This window comes from Pagrus pagrus (assembly GCF_965226575.1).
Source record: "Pagrus pagrus genome assembly, chromosome: 17".
Taxonomy (NCBI): domain Eukaryota; kingdom Metazoa; phylum Chordata; class Actinopteri; order Spariformes; family Sparidae; genus Pagrus; species Pagrus pagrus.
In genome coordinates this window covers 19,866,699-19,886,621 of record NC_140201.1, presented here as the reverse complement: position 1 = coordinate 19,886,621, position 19,923 = coordinate 19,866,699, and the positions used below count along the sequence as shown (strand labels likewise).

General features: G+C 40.4%; 2 protein-coding genes across 2 annotated transcripts; one reads left to right on the top strand and one right to left on the bottom strand.

The window, feature by feature from the left end:
* Window positions 1-732: 732 nt before the first annotated feature.
* tert (telomerase reverse transcriptase) lies at window positions 733-14,645 on the top strand. The gene is made up of 18 exons (XM_084380030.1): window positions 733-1,030; window positions 1,900-3,211; window positions 3,292-3,481; window positions 3,558-3,711; window positions 4,665-4,832; window positions 5,019-5,180; window positions 5,270-5,371; window positions 5,463-5,548; window positions 5,696-5,812; window positions 5,944-6,015; window positions 6,469-6,657; window positions 7,358-7,484; window positions 8,460-8,521; window positions 9,149-9,273; window positions 9,424-9,561; window positions 10,636-10,746; window positions 11,959-12,086; window positions 14,207-14,645. Exons 1-16 carry the CDS (start codon window positions 815-817, stop codon window positions 10,737-10,739), a joined length of 3,324 nt encoding a protein of 1,107 aa, XP_084236156.1. The 5' UTR covers window positions 733-814; the 3' UTR covers window positions 10,740-10,746; window positions 11,959-12,086; window positions 14,207-14,645.
* Window positions 11,761-16,674, bottom strand: LOC311272307 (sodium-dependent neutral amino acid transporter B(0)AT3-like; the record flags this gene model as incomplete). The annotated part of the gene is made up of 11 exons (XM_084378653.1): window positions 11,761-12,119; window positions 12,491-12,653; window positions 12,770-12,929; window positions 13,024-13,228; window positions 13,360-13,738; window positions 13,833-13,945; window positions 14,036-14,146; window positions 14,261-14,442; window positions 14,989-15,126; window positions 15,724-15,864; window positions 16,533-16,674. The coding sequence occupies 11 exons, from the start codon at window positions 16,672-16,674 to the stop codon at window positions 11,892-11,894; spliced, it is 1,962 nt and encodes a 653-aa protein (XP_084234779.1). The 3' UTR covers window positions 11,761-11,891.
* Window positions 16,675-19,923: the final 3,249 nt, after the last annotated feature.

Genomic DNA, 19,923 nt, shown 5'->3' with positions numbered 1-19,923 from the left:
ATACTATTGCAAATGGCCCTATTAATTCATGTAAAAGTATAAACACTCATTTTTAAAAAAGTTCATATAATAAAGATTATATCGTGGCCTCTCCTAATTCAAAACCAACGAAAACACAGGATTATCTATTTCCTTTCAAAGGAAAATAGACAGGCCTGTGTTGTGACTTTTCAATGTACCTGTTCTGCATCGTGCATGCCTTGCATATTGTTTATCTCGTTGTTTATACTTTGTTCTATTAATTTTGTATGTCACGTAAAGCTGTGAAAAGGGCAGCGCTCTTGTCGATTAGCACTCCATCTTTACTGTTTTTTTCCAAACGAGAAGTGACTCCAGTTATAGCTCTTATTATTGTTGTATTATTGTCTTGTTTAATATGTTTATTTTTCTTGGATGAATTTTGTGTACTGCTGCTGTCTCATGTTGTTAGTTTAATGATAACTTGGGTAAATGCCATTATTTGTCAGACGGATATGCTTACTGAACTTAGCGTAAAGGAAATGTAAGACTAGTACAGAAAATGAAGATTATTTCAACACTTTTCTCTAACACCGTAAAAACTTTTTTGGCACATGAAGCTGTCATTCCTGAAAAAGACAACATTCCTTTCTTATTGGCGATTGGTCAGTGGTGAATTCCCTACTCAGTATGAGGCTATCTGATTGGACGCTTGTCTAAAACGGATCTGTCATTGGCTGAGGATGACGCGGGCCCTTAAACGGCAAACTAAAAGCTCATGGCAAGCTTGCAAACCACCCTCTGTCTCTCTGCCATGTCCTCCTGAGTGATATCTCAGCGGGTTCATGCTGTCAAAATGTCAACAAATGATGTGTCCCGTGCGCTCGACATCCTCCGCTCACTGTATCAGCACGTGCAGACACTGGAGGAGTTTGCTGACAGCATCGTGTTCAAAGAGGGACAGAGAGCCGTGCTCACTGAACAGTCCGACACAAACCGCTTCAAATCCTTCGTCAGGGGTGTTTTTATCTGCTTTGACAAGGAACTTCAGCAAGTGCCAAGCTGCAACCAGGTAACATTCCCCTAAATGAACAACTATCCGACTTGTCAGTGTCTTTGAGTTGACACGTATCGTTAATACTTCTGCACAGCACTGAAACAGTAACGTTAATACTTCTGCACAGCACTGAAACAGTAATGTTAGCTAACGCTTGTTGTCATGGCACCTGTATTAAGGTTGTAGCTAATGTTAAGTAATGTTTTATTAACCTATTGTACGGAGTAATATTCTACATTGTATGAATATAACATAACATGTTATCCCTCAATTTTAGTTGTGAAAGAGTTGAGGAAGACATGCTGTGGCAGGATATTTAAGCTATGTAAATATTAAACTGTCATCAAAGATGGCTGACGTTAAAGGGGCAGTATGTAGTTTTGGAGAAGAAATTCAAACTCAGAATTGTAATGTTTACAATATTAATGAGGTAATTATACAAACTCAGAAATATTGATTTGTTTCCATAAGTGAATAAACAAGCTGTTCTCAGAGGAAAATAAGGTCCCCAGAACACTGTTTGAAGCTAGAAAGGTGGCAGGGTCCGCCAAATATAAACAAAATAAAACGGTATGAAACAGTGTTGTCCTTTCAGGTCAGTTTGTTTATTCAGTCATGTAAACGAAGAAGCTTTAAAAAAAGGCATTAAAAATAACTAGTAAATTAAGATCTTTCTTTTCTGATTACCATGTCTTCCTCAAAACTACATAGTGCACCTTTAAGGGCTACAGTTACTAAATGAGCAGTGAACTTTAAAGTAATAGCTGTTGGGTTTATAGACGACATTTGTTTTTCTGGTAGCAAAAAAGACAGAAACATGTCAGGATTAAATAATAAAATCATCAACTGGGTAACTTCTTGTGTTGATGTTCTTCTTTCCACAGATCTGCACTCTGCCTGAACTGCTGGCCTTTGTTCTTAACAGTCTGAAAAGAAAAAAAAAGAGAAACGTCTTCGCACATGGCTACAATTTTCTGTCTGTCGCCCCGGAGGAGCGGGATGCAGACCACTTCAAATTCCAAGGAGATGTAACTCAAAGTGCTGCTTACATCCACGGCAGCGACCTGTGGAAGAAAGTCGCAATGCGTCTCGGCACAGACATCACACGGTACCTGTTTGAGAGCTGCTCTGTGTTTGTGGCAGTCCCACCTTCCTGTGTTTTCCAGGTGTGCGGCATTCCGGTTTATGACAGGGTATCAATGACTACTGCCCTCCCTGGGTTTTATCTCCAGCCTCAGTCCAGGACGAATAACGGTGCTCAGTTCGGAAAGTATCAACGAGCAGTGGCTTTGAAGGGACAGAACTTTGAGAATCCTACTATCAGCAAGAAGAGGAGGAGAACGGATGCAAGAGTGAAGAAAGGAAAAAGAAAGAGAGAAACGGATCAGAAGGATAAGGGGGAGATTATGACTTGTTCAGGAAAGAGGAGACGGGTAGGACTGCAAGAACCCACACAGGAAATCCAACAGGTTTGCACTGAAGCAGTGGAGCAAGTTCAGCCCATGCCTCCGGAACCAACTCTGTCTGTGAAACCTTTGGAAAATGGGGCTTCTGGTTCCAAACAGCCTGCTGAAATCCAAACAGCCATACTTCCCCTGGAGGGAAGACCTAGTTGGAGATCAGGGATTTTCCCCCCTTTGCCTCCCTCGCAATGTTTTATCCGCACTCTGGGATTCCTGTATGGGGGAAGGGGCATGAGGGGCTTCATTCTCAATAGGAAGAAGAAGAGCGCTGATGGATGCAGAAGGCTACAAGGGCAAGATCTGGTACGAACAGTCTTCTTTGAGGGACTGGCGTATCTAAATGGGCTCGAGAGGAAGCCCAAGAAACTCCCCAGGCGCTTTTTTAACATGGTCCCCCTTTTCAGTCAGCTGTTGCATCAACATAGGAGATGTCCCTACAGCAGAATACTGCAGACGATGTGCCCACTGGTGGAGGAGAGAGATGCCGGACAAGGAGAAGTAAGCGCTGTCTTGCCTCAACACTGTGCACCTCACCGGGTCTACCTGTTTGTCAAGGAATGCCTCTCCGCTGTGATCCCTCAGGAGCTGTGGGGCTCCAACCACAACCGACTTAATTTCTTCGTCAGGGTCAGGGGCTTATTGCGCAGCGGCAAGTTTGAGAAGCTCTCACTGGCTGAACTGATGTGGAAGATGAAGGTGAATGACTGTGATTGGTTGAAGATCAGTAAGACAGGTAAGATCGTCATAGGCGTGAAACTCTTTGTTCTCTTACTGGATGCATTTTGGCCTTTACCAGAGCGCTCTCATCTGCAGACAGGGTCCCGCCCAGTGAGCTCTCATACCGGACACAGATTCTGGGTCAGTTCCTGGCTTGGCTTCTAGACGGCTACGTCGTGAGCCTGGTTCGAGCCTGTTTCTACGTCACTGAGAGTGTAGGCCAGAAAAACGCCCTCAGGTTCTACAGACAGGAAGTCTGGGCGAAATTGCAGGATTTGGCCTTCAGGTACACACTCATACACACACTGCAAAGTATTGTCCTTGTACGATAGTCATGCTCACAAGTTGTTTTTGTTATTTAGAGGTCACCTCTCCAAGGGTCAGATGGAGGAGTTGACTCCGGCTCAGGTGACGTCCCTCCCCAAATCCACCGTCATCTCTCGCCTTCGCTTCATTCCCAAGACTGATGGCATGAGGCCTATCACACGAGTCATAGGAGCAGATGCCAAGACGAGGGTACATTTTGGTTAATGGTCATTAGAGCTCTATGAGCTGTGTGTTGATACATGTTCTCAGGATTCCCATAGGTCCATGAAATCCCTTGAACATTGTGTGAATTTGAGAGGAAAAAATGACAATAGAAAAAAAAGACAATGGTTGTTGGAGCCATATAACAATATTTTGGTTTGTTCTATTTTTATTTACTTGTAGTTTTTTGGTCTCAACACAAGGTGTCATAAGTGCCAGAGAAGGCATATAGGTATGCGCCAGGTAATGAGCGGCAAGTGTGTGAGAGGGGACTGCATATAGTTTTTTGACCGTGTTAGAGAGAGAGTGTGTTAATATAGAAATTAGAAAAAGTATTAGCGTTTTGAGTTAAATTTAATGGCAGGAATGTAAATGAATAAACGGGTCACTGCACCGAAAGTTACAGAACAACTGGACATTGGTTTATTGTTTTTCAAGAACACGCGTCCGAACAAAGAGTTCTCCCTGATCGCCGCCTCAGCGACGCAAATATATTAGTCTTTATAGGAAAGACTGTATATTGGTCATTAAATGTGCTTGAATTTTTATAATAAGAATATATTTATATATCAAGAATAGAAATTGAAGTTGTTAAGATTTTTTATAAAATTAGCATTAGTAAAAAGGCTATGATCTGTTGTCTGCATGTGTGTCTCCCGCAACTGTAACACAGTAGCACATTTGAGAAGTGATAACACATTCAAGCCTCTCTGTTTTTATACTGGTTATTAGTGAGCTTCTGTAAAACCTGTTGCTTCTCTTTATAAAAATTCTGTGTCATAACTGTAACCTTGATCCGTTTCTCAAATTATGCCATGTCGGGTCCTTGAAGTTGAGGGAATTAGGGCTTGAAAGTCCTTGAATTTGATATTTAAGAAGGTGTGGGCACCCTGTGTTGTGAGGTTGTGCACATTTTTTAGGACATTTCTTCTCCTCTGCAGCTCTACCGAGGGCGTGTCCGGGACTTGTTGGATATACTGCGGGCCTGTGTGCGCTCCACTCCATCCCTCCTGGGCTCCACAGTGTGGGGGATGACAGATATTCACAAGGTGATGCGCTCTATAGCTCCGGGCCAGAAGGACACGCCGCAACCCCTCTACTTTGTTAAGGTTAGTTTTTGTCCTTAATTAATTGTCCTGACTGATGTAATATTAGTGTTGCAGTCATACTCATAACATTTTTCCGGTGAATACTGCTAGCAAAAGCATAACAGTTTTAACATTCAACAAATAATTTTTTGGTTAAATGCTGCTTTCCTCCTTCCTTCATTTTTTCATTCTGTCTCCTCGATTAAGGTGGATGTGAGTGGAGCCTACGAGAGTCTGCCACACGACAAACTCATTGAGGTGATTGATCAGGCTCTGTCACCTGTCCAGGACGAACTCTTTACCATCCGCCGCTACGCCAAGATCTGGGCTGATTCCCATGAGGGCCTGAAAAAGGCCTTTGTTAGACAGGTCCTCTTAAACATACACAAGCATACTGTTCACATTATGCTCATGTCTATTTGACCCAATTAGAGAGTTTGTCATGTTTGTTAATGCAGGCAGATTTCCTGGAGGATAACATGGGATCCTCAAACATGAAAGGATTTGGGATGTCACTGCAGAAAAGAGGAAAAGTTCATCACACCATATTAGTAGAGCAGGTGAAAGCAACATCTTTTGATATATTTCTTTAGATAAGAATGTTTCGTACTTCTTTAAGCCATGTGTCCTTCTTGTCTTTTCTCCTTTCAGCATTTCTGCTCAGATCTTCGCGGCAAAGAGGCATTGGAGTTCTTCACCCAAATGCTAACTGGCAGTGTTGTTCAGTTTGGGAAGAAGTAAGTATTATCCACTTTGAATAAGCTAGTGTGTAGCTCTTTTTGAATGTAACCACTCCCTTGATAGGTGATTTAGTTTACTTTGCTTAATTCCTACTTAATTTGCGGCTATAAGTTACAATTAGATTTTTGCTCTTTGTGTTTCAGGACATACCGCCAGTGCCGTGGGATTCCTCAGGGGTCGGTCGTGTCCAGTCTGCTCTGCTGTCTCTGCTACGGCCACATGGAGAACGTCCTGTTCAAAGACATTACTGGAAAGAAAGGGTACAGCCATGTATTTTAGTCAACTTCCATAGATGTAATAACACATCTGTAGCAGCAGAAGGCAGTCTTCTTGTACTTTAGCTTGTTTCTGTTCACTGTACGTGTTATTTTCCACTCTCTGTGTCCTGTAGATGTTTGATGAGACTGGTGGATGATTTCCTTCTGATCACACCGGACTTGCATGATGCACAAACCTTTCTCAAGTATGACACTAAATTTTACAACTTTTTTATGACATAAGGGCTCTAAGCCAACATTCGTTTTTGACAGAGCCACGTTATCTTTATGAATGTACTTTTCAAATATCATGATTATTTTGAACCTGTAGAAAATCCATTATTAACCAGACTCAAGGTGAAGCAGTCAGCCTCTCATGACTGTAGGCAAAGTCGCATGCAGTGGCACCACTTTAACTTGTTGGAAATGAATTTGATCAGAAGCCATTCTTTTTTACTCCGCAGTAACATTATCAATGGAAGTTGTACAGTACAAGATATTTTGCAGTAGAAGGCTGCAATATGATTTGTACACCACTTTCTTTTCTACCAGTAGTATTTGTGTGGCTACATGTTAAAAAAGGTTGAAGGACACAGACTGTAATGCTGAATCTTAATCTTAGCAGTAATAATGGCACATGTACTGTATGTTGTGTGAAGGATCCTGCTGGCAGGGGTTCCACAGTATGGTCTGGTGGTCAACCCGCAGAAGGTGGTAGTCAACTTTCAGGTATCAGGAGGCGAGGGTTCTTGTCCTGACATCCGTGTGCTGCCCCCTCGCTGCCTCTTCCCCTGGTGTGGACTGCTGCTGGATACGCACTCACTGGACGTCTACAAAGACTACTCCAGGTTAAGCATCCTGTCAGTCGTGATTAGGGGTGTCATGAATCTCCAAATCAGCGATTGGATTTAATTCTGATTTTAGGAATAAAATTTTATTACATTTTCAATTTAGACTTTTTTTAAAATTCAGACACTAACAGCCGTGCCATTGCCAGACTATTGAGTCTCCCAACTGTCGTATACCTTTACCTGTCATAACTCTTGTTTAAAAAGACAACCAGTCAATTGCGAACAAACTGTTACCACAACAAGAGTCATTGGAGGACAGAAAGGTCCTTTACAACACCATTTTTGTTTTGTGTTGTCTTCAGATATGCACCAGAAATGTGTAAGTAGTTGAGAAAAAAAGCATATTGTCTCCAATCAGTTCCACTACTCTCATGCATAAACGTGGACATTCCCCCAGACACACCTAGTGGAGATCTTCGCTCTTCTAGTTATACTGTAGAATTATTGACTCAGTTCCCGGTCGAGAATGTATTGGACTTATGGCAGTCTTTATGGTTCTTGTATACTGAGTAGAAACCCACACATGAACTTTTGTACCTGCTGATAAATATTCTTAGAGACAACTCCCTGTCGAGCATGGATGAATAATAAAAACAGAACACAGTAAACATTATAACTGTCTGTTTTGTGCATGGCAAATTCTAATGTTAATGTTGCTTTTCTTTTGTGTTTACTTCTTACTTTCCATCTCTCACAGCTATGCAGGCCTGTCTTTGCGCTATAGCCTTACTTTGGGCTCTTTCCACTCAGCTGGACAGCAAATGAAGAGGAAACTGATGGCCATCCTCAGACTCAAGTGCCATGCCTTGTTCCTGGACCTGAAGGTCAGGAAAATAATTGTTATTTTAATGGTGCCTACATGACCCATAATGTAACGTAGCCACTGAGTGACATCACTGGAGGCAATTTATCAGATCACATGCAGCTTCCTCTGGAGCAAAAGGCTTTATACTACTTTTTCACATGTGCAGTAGTACTCCCCAAGACCTGTAAACACACTTGAATGTGGAAATTTGGTGGGATTACCCTTTAAGAACTAATGTTATTCTCTTCAGCCTTAGTTTTACTTGTGTTTAGTGCTAATTAGCAAATATAAGCCTGCTAAGATGGTTAACATAGTAATTAGTGCAGCTGTTAAACTTCAGCATATCAGCATTGTCATTGTGAGCATGTTAGCATGCTGACATTAGCATTAAGCTCAGAGCACTGCTGTGCCTAATGACAGCCTCACTGGGTCACTAACATAGCTGTAGCCTCCTTTTCATAGCACTTTATGTTCACATCAGCTGCAAACAAACACACGTTAGTTGTGTTCCAATTAAGGGGCCGCCTCCTTCGAAGGACACGGCCTACAAAAGTAGTAACCTGAACTCTGCTCTTCCTCTGACAAATGATGGCGTCAGGTGCCATTGTCAACATGTATAGTCAAAGATAACAAGCAGAAATTAAACTCGGACAACAACCAAGTGGAAAATAACAGTTGTAAACATGTCAAGTTCCATGATAGCTGGAATTATGACTGGTCATGTTTCAGTTCAACACATAATTGGCAAACAATGTAGCAGATAGGTAGTAAATGTCAGTGTACTGGACAAAGGGTGAAATAGGTCAATGAACAGAGGATATGACTAGTCCATATTGCCCTTGTTAGATATCATGTACAAATATTAAAAAACGTTTTTCATTCAGCATTTGATTAAGATGCATCAAGCCCCACATTTATTTATTTCTTTTTCAGTTCTTTTCTGCACCTTTTGCTCTTATGCTGAATATTATAATAGATAACTTTCCTTTCTCAGACCAATTCTCTTGAGGCTGTCTACAAGAACATCTACAAGCTGGTGCTGCTTCATGCACGCAGGTAAAGGCGTTTAAAGATCGAACCTTAAGTACGACTTTAATTAGGCAATTGTTGTCTCTGTCCATTCATTTGTATTACTCTGTCAGATTAAGTATATTTATATCGGCACTGTGAATAATTTCTTTCTATTACCCTCCTGAAGTATTGAAATACAATTGTGATGGGCACCGTTTAGCTCAGTTGGTAGAGCAGGCATCCCATGTCCAGAGGCTTTGTCCTCGCTGCAGCGGGTAGGGTTCGAGTCCCGGCCTGGGGCTCTTTACTGTATGTCACTCCCCCTCTCTCTCATCCTCTTTCCTGTCCACCTTGAGCTGTACTATCAAAAAAGCCACATAAAGGTCAAAAAAATAAATAAATAAATGAAATACAATTGTGATGAACACGAGTCAGGAACACACTGACCACTTCCCCTCTTGTGTGCGTTCAATTGCCCTGACTTGATAAATAGGCCTATAAAGGGAATCCTACTATTGAAGTAAGCACAGGGGTGGTTGTCAATCAATACCTCCACTGAGCTGAGAGTTAAATGTACCACCTTTTATCTCACAATGTAAATATCTGAATCGACAGGGCTCGTCTCTGTATATTCTGTCTTGTGATTTTTATTATTTTCTGTTTTGTCTTTAGGTTCCATGTGTGTGCTCAGAGTTTGCCCTTTGGTCAGACCGTTGCCAAGAACCCTATGTACTTCCTGCAGATGATATGGGACATGGCGGCGTACACCAGTCAGCTCATCAGGCTCAGCAACAAAGGCAACATTTTCTCTTCATACATCAGGAAAAAAAAATTTAACCAATATCAAGTTCAAAGCTTATTTTTATCATTTGCTTGTTTATATGGATCACCATTAGCTACCGTATTAAAACAGTAGTTACTCTTCTTATCTCTTCCTCTTTGTGCAGGACTGATATTAGGCAGTAAAGCCCAGACTGGCATTGTGCAGTATGAAGCGGTGGAGCTGCTTTTCTGTCTTTCCTTCTTGCTAGTGCTGTCACAACACCGTCCCCTCTATAAGGATCTGCTCCCACACCTGCACAAACGTATGTACTCTCAGATCAGAGTTGATTTCTAGTGGTGCAAGATGTTGAAATCACCAAGGGTTAGAGTTCTGTCATAATTTCAGCTCAATTAAAAGAAATTAATTGCTGACTGATCTTGTGCTGTGTCAAGAGATATTAATAATTAGTGAGGTTACAGCTGCTGAGCCATACGTGCTAACAATGATTTTCTTGTTTTGTCTTGTGCGCTTTTGCACCTCCCCCTAAAATTAAAAACTCACTCAGTTCACTGAGGTCAAGTGAGCCATCGTTTGTGAAAACCCAGTCAAGCCAGCCACTGCTTGGATTTTAAATGTACATCTGTCTGTGCTGTTGAAGTATGGCCAAAAAGAACTATTGATTGAGACCGTCCCTGTCTGCACCAGCCTGTGGATCTGTTTAAGTTGTTTAATTATAGTTATAGTTTTATTATAGTTCAAGGAAATCCATTCTTCAAGTTCTATAAGTGCACAATGTTTCCAAAGTCAATAAGAAATCATGTTCAATAATTGTGATTCCAAATTTGAGCAAGTGATGTAATGTATGAACTTACAATTCACAATACAATTTTATATATATATATGTGTATATATATATATATATATATATATATATATATATATATATATATATATATATATATATATATATATATACATGTGTGTGTGTGTGTGTGTGTGTGTATATATATATATATATATATATATATATATATATATATATATGTATGTACGATAATTCATACCCAGCAGCCCTCCTGCACTGCCTAATCATAAACACTGCACTTGCACTACAGCTGGAAAAGAAAAATAAAGCCCTCAGTCTTCTCGAAATAGACTCCATAAATCGCCAACATGAAAACATCCTCATTGCAGCTTGCCAGGACGGCCAATCTCTGTGAATGTGGACTCTGAACCCGACCAGACAAATCAAGATACATGTACACAAGTCAATGTATCCTGGACTTTGATTTGATTGTAAACGTGTTGGAAGAAGTTCAAGTGGGTGAATTTTAAAGTTCTCTTCCAAAGAGAAAAAAAAACATCTTCACATGTTCTGCTGTCATCCTCTTGACAGGAAAACGCAGTCTAGAGCGGCGTCTTGGGGACCTGAGGCTGTCGAGGGTCCGACAGGCCACTAACCTGAGGACCCCAGTGGACTTCTTGGCCATCCAGACGTAGACTACTGGTAAGCCCCAATTACAGCTCCCAACAAGACCATGAAACCCTCTGCAGCTGAAAGATATAGGTATATATATCAAAAATCATATAAAAAAACGGCGTGAGATGAGCCGTGTGTTGAAAACGGTCACTCTGGATTTATCCAATCTGTCAGTGTGCCAGAGTAAGTGTTTACAGTTACACAATGTCTGGAAAGCTAACTGCTGATAAAAGACGTAAAAACAGTCCTTAGTCATCGGATATAAAACACTCAAGTGATAAACCTCAGTCATAAACATACCCAATAAAAAAACAACAACCACATTAGATGAAAATTGTAAAGGACAATTGAAAACCATCCAGCTACCGAATGCACCTATGTCATCCCACAGTTGTTTGTCTCTCTGGACTTTGATTTTACGCTTGTGGTAGTTTTCCACAAAGAAGACACATCATCACTTGGCAAATAATTTATATGTTCCAAGATATCCATCAATCATCCATCACATGAAACGTCAAAAGGAAGCTCATAGGAAAAGTTCACCCAAAAAGGAGTATTCAGTCATTGTCTACTCACCCCCATGCATATACAAAGTAGACTGTCTACAAAACATTTCTGGAGCTCCACAGCAAAACAGCATTGCTGCATTCTCCCAAACAACTGAAGCAGATGGAGAAAAGTATGAACCCTTTTTATGTTTTATGGGTTTTTATGGGTTTTTTTTCCAGTTTTTTTTTTTTAACATTTTGAAATCCAGAAATGTTTCATGGACTACAAAACTTCATCTGACTTTCCACCCACATCGGGGTGAGTAGATAATGACTGAATTTCCATCTTTGGGTAAACTTATCCTTTAAGATCTTAGGGGATTTTGTGTCACTTTGAATGAGTGTAAGACTTTATGTTCAGATGTAAAGCTTTGTTTATTTGCAACCAGTGTGCTGTTTGTCTCATAATAATGTGTTTGATTGAATGTTATTTACACCATGTACACTACACAGCAATGTACAAAGGAAAGAATTTCACAATTGAATAAATACAGTTTTGTTATTGAGTTATGGTTATTGGTTTGAGTTCAGTGTGACTGATTAAATGTTCAGTGAATTAAGATGGACATTCCAAAGAAGCCATGATAGTAATCAGGATATACTTTTCAGTTCATGAATGCAGTGTTACAGTTTCTCAGCTCTGTGGTTGTACTGTTCCTGTGTTTCAATCTCAAAGCCGTCATTGTTGTAGGGATTTGGGTCAGCGTGAGCAGAGGACTTCTTCATTCTCCGGCAGATCAGTCTGTAAAGAGCCACCAGAGGGATGGGAATCACAGGAACTGAAGAGAGGAGGATGATAATGGCAAACACCCAGTCTGGGTAGGGCCTCACATCACTTTCGGGGAATAATTCCTAAAGAAAAAGAAGGTTATGATTTTGTTAATGACTACTGAACAGATTTCCACGGAACTTGGATGGAGGATGGGTCTCCAGAGTAGACCCCATTAACTTTTGGCGTGGATCCAGACAAAGACACTCTACTGAGTGCCAGTCTAGTTTAATACTAACATTTACAAGCTAATTGAAAGTTGATGACATTGTTCGACAGTTTGTAATATTTGTTAATACACCTTTTGCAGGCAGAAGATAAATATCACTCTCATGTCATAAGAGCGTATTAATCTTCTCGTCTAACTCTCGGAAAAGGCAAATAAGCCAACAAATGTAAAAATATTCCTTTACACAGAGCAATATTTCTTTGTCAGTACACGTGACTTGCTTACATAAGATGGATCCCAAGCAGGATAGGTGGGGTGATTCTCTGCCTGGACGGCCACGTATGCAATCAACACCACCAGGAGCATTAAAGGACTAATCACCATCCAGCATGCCTTCCAGTAGATGTTGGGCCTCGACCCAGTCATGAAATAGATGTCTTCGCTGAAACTGTCAGAGGACAAAGGGACCAAAATAAATGTAAAAACAAACAAGGATCAAAATTGTATATGAATTCATAAGACTAGAGAGTTGTACTTTATTGAAGAAGATGAGGAAAAAGTTACTTTTTCATTCCACGGATATAAATGACTCCAATAATCTCAAAAAATGCGATGATGAGCAGAGGCACAGAGCCCACGTAGCCGTTAAAGACCTCCACCCAGTAGTTCCCCGAACCCAGGGTGAAGATGAGACTGATCAAGAAGGATAACAGGCAGGTGATCCCTAAGAAAGTGAGAAAAAAGTTTTTCAGAAAGGAAATTCAAAAGGACATTTTTTTCCTTTGACTGTAGAACAGCTTAAGCTAACTTGCAGCTACCTGTTACGACCTCCATAGGGATCCACTTGGGCAGTAGTTTGAGGTCTTTGATGGGTGTAAGGACTCCCTCTATGTTACCAAACATGGAGGAGAGGCCCAAGCTGAAGAGCATGACGAAGAAGAGAATGGCCCATACCTGCGAGCCTGGCATCTCTAGCACTGCTTCGGTGAATGCGATGAAAGCCAGGCCGGTACCTGATGCGCTCTGGGGGAGGATGGAATTAACAAGGATGCATGAACTGACTTTATGTTCGACAGGCACACGACACGAAAGCAGAGGACAGCCGGGTTCAACAAAGGAGGGAAATTCAAAAAATGTTTTCAAAGTGACAGTACCTGGTCAAGAAATCTTTGCAGGTCACAGACCCTCAGCTGCAAACCGGCCAACTCATCTGGATATGTTGCATTTAGATGTTCATACCACTTATCATAGTTTTCAAGTGTTATGTTCTGGTCTGAAATGTGAAAGTGGTTGGTCAGAGCCAAGATGTTCCTGCAGATGGAATACAAAACAATCAGCCTAATTGGTATCAGCAAGAGAAGAAGAAGCTTTAGACTTACATAGAATATATCTGTGCATACGTACTCTGATCGACAGGTGTTGAAGGCGGTGGTAGCTTTAAATCCCAGGATGGAGAAGATAGAAATAGAGGCGTAGAGAGATGTGGCACTATTTATTACTCCAACTACAACAGCATCCCTCTCACAGTTGTTTCTTATGGGAACAGAAAAGAAACAACAGAGCTTTGATAGTCATCACACAAATCATCTGTTAGTTAGTTAATGTAGTAATGAGTTTTAGCCCTTACCTCTCTGGATTATAGCTGGAGAAGGCTATGAGGCCTCCAAAGGCCAGAGAGAGAGAGAAGAAGATCTGGGTGGCAGCGTCCAGCCAAACCCGAGGATCCATCAATATGTTCCACTACAGCGAGCGTAAAAACATCACATCAGTTCACTGTGTCTGGGACACACGAAACAAACAACTGTAGTGACAACAAGTGACCAAACTCACATCAGGAGTAAAGAGGTACTGCAGTCCATCAGTAGCTCCGGGCAGAGTGAGGGCACGGATCAGGAAAATAGTCAGCACTAGGTAAGGGAATGTGGCTGTCACGTACACAGCCTGAAACATGCAAACACATGATATATCCCTCAGTGACTCTTTCTCCCTTTATCTTGTTAGCAGTGGCAGAAAGTATGTATGGCACAGTAGCTGATACAGTGGCAGTAAACAGACCTTTCCCATGGACTCGATGCCTTTGATGAAGCAGATGAAGACCACACACCAGGCGCTGGCCAGACAAATGACCATCCACCACTGCAAGGAGCCACTGATCGCGATGTCAGGTGTGATGTTCAGTGTCTCACGGTACCAGAAGTAATTCACTGGAGTGCTCTTCTCACACTCTTCGTCGTAGCCTACATGGATGCATAGAAACAAACAATGACAGCATGAGATCTTTTAAGTTCTTAAACTTAAACTTTATCTTGAAGGTAATACTGTTTGTTTTGGTTTAAACATACATCAAGTTTTGTAGCAGAGCTAAGTTTATGTACTTTTGCAGTTCAGTATTAAAATGCCTGATGTTTTTCTGCATTAAAAACTATTTATCACCGTGAAAGAGATTTTAACATCTTTATTATTGACAACAAATGAGACCATGATTTGTGCTTTTTGAATCTGTCCCCGATTCCAAAATCTGTCACTGGTCGAAACTCTGTAAAAGCACGCTCTTTTTATTTCATGTTCTGGTGCAGTAGTTTTCCAATGAAATCTTGCCTGTAGTGCCACATCGAGCCCTGTTGGTAACCACTCCTCTCAGTGACAGTCTTATAACTTTATTGCAAGTGTACTAAATTGCCCATACAGTATTGAGTAGTCAAGTAGTGCTGTCAGTGTGGTAGTAGCAATCAGTGTGTGACGATAAGTGTATCAAGAGCAGCTAAAATGGCTTATCTTGTTACCCAAGCGGCTTTCATTGACTGGACACTGGCTCCATGGCAGGGGGTTTTGGAAAGAGTGAAAGAAGTACCAGAGCACCCAGGCCAGGATGGTGTTGTAGAAAATGCTCACCAGGAATGACACAATCATGGAGGCAATTCCTAAAGCAGGAAATAAATGATAAACAACACTATAAGAACCACAAAAAAGTTTTTTGATCATGAATTAATGAAATATTTGAAAAATATAATATCCTTGTAGATTTACATAAAGTTCTTGGGTTGTTCTGTAACCAATACCAGTATCAGAAGGTTGATCTGATATCGCTGTGTGGGTGTTGTTCCAACAACATCATCATTTAATGTTGCTCCAAACCATCATTGCAGCTGACCAAGTCTATATCTGGAGGATACTGTTGTAGCTGAATGGGTTAACACGGGACTTTTACCCAGGAAACTGTTTTGTGTAGGCATATATTATTTTTACACTCTGCCAGGCCGTCTTTGGTTGCAATAAGTATTCCATGCAACAAAACAGGAGGTTTGACATTATACTACATCCCAGCTGCACTTTGTAAAGTAAAGCTTCAGCATGTCCATGGTTTGCAGAATGTACATTGCAAACATTAATTCTGGCGATCAAGTTCAGGGGAAATATGCCAGGCTGTACGTTCCAGAAAAAATTAAAAGTGGTCTCACTGTGTATCAGAAAGGGAAAAATGGTGTTGGAAGATCTCTAAATAGTTTTAGGCCACCCACCGACTCCACCCAGCAGCGGTGAGATGGAGTTCCAGACACCGATGCTGCCCATGCGGAGCCTCTGTCCTATGGCCAGCTCCAGGTAGAGCAGAGGGATGCCCTGAAACACCAGCGCGATCAGGTAGGGAATGAGGAATGCACCTGGGGACAAGAAGTCAATATTCGCCTTAAAGTTAGACATCAGACAGACTAAGACTGTCTCTATCAACATACTCTGCAGAGAAGTTTTGAAATAAGGTTGTGGCTATTTCAACCATCTTCGTGAATCAAATGAAAACTGCTTTTAATTGCTAAATAAGTGCACTGCAACATTTTTATGTTTTCCAAGTGGCCAGGTGGAGACAGGCTTATAAAAACAGTACTACTTCACATAACACAGATCTAAATGTACTCAAGGAAAAGGTGACAAATAGAGGCTCAACTGAGAGTATCACTGCCTGTGAGATCAGGAATCTCAGAGTCAATATGTGAAGATGATAGCCCTATGCACTTTGTGGGATTGGCTGTTTACTCGACTTTACCCTGACCCAGATCCTTTAGAAATCTGTGGTTCGGGGAATCTAGAGGAAGTGAATAGAGAAATTATGGCAACCACTGTTGATCATTCAAACCAAGATAAAGTTTCCCATTTCGAGAGCAGAGTGATAAGGACTGTTCTAGTCCAATGTTAATGACTAATCATACTGAGACAAGAGAATCTAAATTGTCGCAGTTATACATCTAAATCTCTTAATTTACATCTGAATCATCTTAATCTATGATGATGAGGATGATGTAAGATATAACAGCATCATATAATAGCATCTTACCTCCTCCATAGATTTGGCATAGGTAGGGAAAACGCCAGATGTTTCCAAGTCCCACTGCAAAGCCAATACATGTTAACAGGTACTGAACCTTGTTGTCCCATTTGGGTCTCTCCTGCGTCCCAGAGTCTTCAGTTTTGCCCATCCTGAGCTGGAAAAATGGCTCAGCACAAGTCCAGTTCAGTTACAAGGATGCAGCTCTCCTAATCCTAACATACACTTCAATCAGTCAAACTAAATAAAAACGGTTGCTTATATTTCTTTCAGTCCAGAATCCTTCACCTGATCTCAGCACAGTATATGTCAGAAGAAACACCCTCTTGAGTGGTTTGGTCTAAATGTTGTCCAGTGCTCTTCTCAAGTCTCATCCTCTGTCCCTCTCCTTTGTATTATCCCCTTTAGTGGGCTGTTCTTTAATGTCCAATCAGGTGCAGCTTTGAGTCAGAGATTCAGATTTTTAGGAAATCAGGTATGAGGTTTTATTGGGAGCGTGCTATTTCTTGAATAATGGATAACCTGGTGATGCTGTGTCAATGTTCCACTAACCTGAAGCGAACTGTTTGGAAGGAGCCAATAAAAAAGACATAGTGGCAGTTGTAAAACAATCAAGTCATGTCTTCATTCAGTAATTCAGACTTCGCACAGTAAAGTTTGTACATTGATATTAAACAATGTCTTCAATAATATCTTACATCAGGTGGTGATATTACAATGAGAAAGAATACATTTACAGATATACCACAAATTCAACAATACTGCATGCAAAACTGTTGCATTATAATATTGTAAAATTTGACATTATACCTTCCACCCAAATCCTAACTTTGTTAAGTACAATATGATATCGCTGTGTTGATGTTGTTCCTGGAACATCTTAATTAATGTTGCTCTGGGACCATCATTGCAACTGACCAATCATTATGTCACAGCTTTGCAATGTGGGGAAAAAGACCAAAAAAATATGCATGTTGGAGAACTTATCCCTTCAAACACGTGTCTTACGTCTTGAAGGGTATATTTAAACCCAAACCCAATTTTTTTTTCCTAAACCTAACCGAAGCTGAAACTGAAAAGAAACTGAACTTAGTGTAAAAACAATAAGTGAACAGTGTAATATAATGTCCCCACCAGTCCCCAAACTAAGCCCACTTAGCCTCAACAGCTTACAAGAACGGCACCAACACAAGTCGCAAAGCCATGACACCACAACAGGTGGTCAGTCCAAAGTCATGCAGGTTAGATGAGTTTCTGTTTTGTCTTTAATAATCTAAGTGTCTTTCTATGCGTGTAAGCCGACAGATGTAATGACTGTTGGTCTGTCCAGGCCGTACCATGCCTCTCCCAATGTGAGCAGAGACAGGCAATCTTAACTATTATCTTGCTTTCCTTCCATTCTTGAACTACTAAGAGGGAATTTAATATCAGCTTGACTATCTGAGACTTGTGTAGCCTCATAGCAGCTTCAGATACACTTAAATACATTTTTGAAGTTGTGCAAAGAGGCAGTATCTTGTTGTATTTACCTACCATCATATTAATACTTGATAACAAATATCAAATCAGACTTTGTAGGAGAGATTGTCCTTCCCACATCAAGTTGAAACAAGACTATTACAAGCTGTTAATATTAATGAATGATTTCCTCCACTTTTAATAATGAATCAAAAGTTTGCCTGTCATACATCATTCCCATCCTCTTCAACAATACAGTTTCAAGCAGCTGTCTATGTCTGCCACCTACTGGTGTAAATATGCACCTGCATGCATAACGTGCATAATGTCAACACCCCCGAGTCTGTGTGTGAACATACCACGACAGTACAGCACAACAAGTTCCTTCGACAGTTATCAGTTCAGTGCAGAAATGACGGTTGCACTTTATTTTAGAGTACACTAGAAATAATATGGACATTATTAGACAGTTAACAAAGACAGTTATACCCGCAGGGAACTAATAAGATGTAATTAACCTAAATCTAACTCATGCTGTGATTAGAAACTGCATATGATGTCTTATTTCACCTAAGATATACTATACTTAGACCAAGCAAAAGCAAAGAATGTCTTTATTTCCTACCTCTTAGACACTTATTAGACTTTCTCAGACAATTGTAGCAAACTAACCTCCTAGAAGTCTAATAAGGGTCTAACATATAAGAAGTACAGATGGCTTTTGCTGTGTTTCTGCAGTACAGTTTCCTTGTAATTCGTTGTAAATTAACCTCTAAGAAAGCGTAATAAGTGTCTTGACAGGTAGGAAATAAGGATGTTTTTTTTGCCTTATCATGCAGTACAGTTTCCTTGTAATGTGTCACTAATTAACATCTCACAAAGTCTAATAAGGGTGTAACTGGTAGGAAGTAAAGATCTTTGTTTTATCTTGCAGTACAATATCCTTGTAATGTTTTGTAAATCAACCTCTAATGAGGTGCTAACAAGGAAGCATGTGGCTATGTTCTTGTGGTCTGCCTCAAACTCCACTGAGTCTGGAGAACATCCAGGCTACAAGAGACAACAATACAATACTGTTTGACTTTATTTTACAGTACATTTTTATTGAAATTGGCAACAAATTAGCCTCAAATAAAGTGAAACAATGTTTTTTGTTTGTTAAAAAAAGCACAAATAAATGCATTGTAGTTGGAGCTCTGTGTTTTGTCTGACCCTTATTGATATGGCACTACATTTGTCAAATTACAGCCTGTGTTGTCTCAGTTATCGTAGGTCCATGTTGGCAGCATTAAAAAAAGAGATTAAATACAAAATGTAATAAAATAAGGTGCAAAAGCAAAGTTAAGAGATTAGATGGTTGATAACATTCTCATGTCAGTAATCTTGCCTTACTGCCTCTGTGTTTTGTCAGTGTGAGGTCTCCCTCTGCTGGCCAATTTGGTGCTCAAACTCCTCCGTTAGTCTGAATATTCAGTCTACTGCATGGTTAGGACCCAGATACACACAACATCAGAGAGTGAGTGCTGACAAATACTTCCTGATGAGTTGCTTCTCGTCCCCTCATGTCTATAATTGAATGTGCTCTTAAACACACAACAGACCATATATGAGATTATATGAAAATGGATTTTTCATTTCTTTGACAGATCCTCTTAAAGCCAACTGTGAACATGTTCTTAATGTTCAAGCTGTACACAGTCCATGTAGTGCCGGCAAAATACTGCAAATAAATAAAAATAAAAATAAAATTTAATAAATTAATTTTGTTATCTTAAAAACTTGTGCATGGATATAAACATGTACACTACACAGCAATCAATCAATCAATCAATCAAACAAACTTTATTTATATAGCAACTTTCAAACAAATCAAAATGGGATTTCACAGGTTTAGAGACTAATGCACACCTATTGCAATAAAATGAATAGTTAAAGTAATAAA

Bases quoted from the DNA above. Each gene is read 5' to 3' on its own strand.
- tert (XM_084380030.1), top strand. From the start codon at position 815: ATGTCAACAAATGATGTGTCCCGTGCGCTCGACATCCTCCGCTCACTG. The intron at 5,181-5,269 runs GTCCTCTTAAAC...TTGTTAATGCAG, and splicing joins AAAAGGCCTTTGTTAGACAG to GCAGATTTCCTGGAGGATAA. The intron at 8,522-9,148 runs GTAAAGGCGTTT...TTTTGTCTTTAG, and splicing joins GTGCTGCTTCATGCACGCAG to GTTCCATGTGTGTGCTCAGA.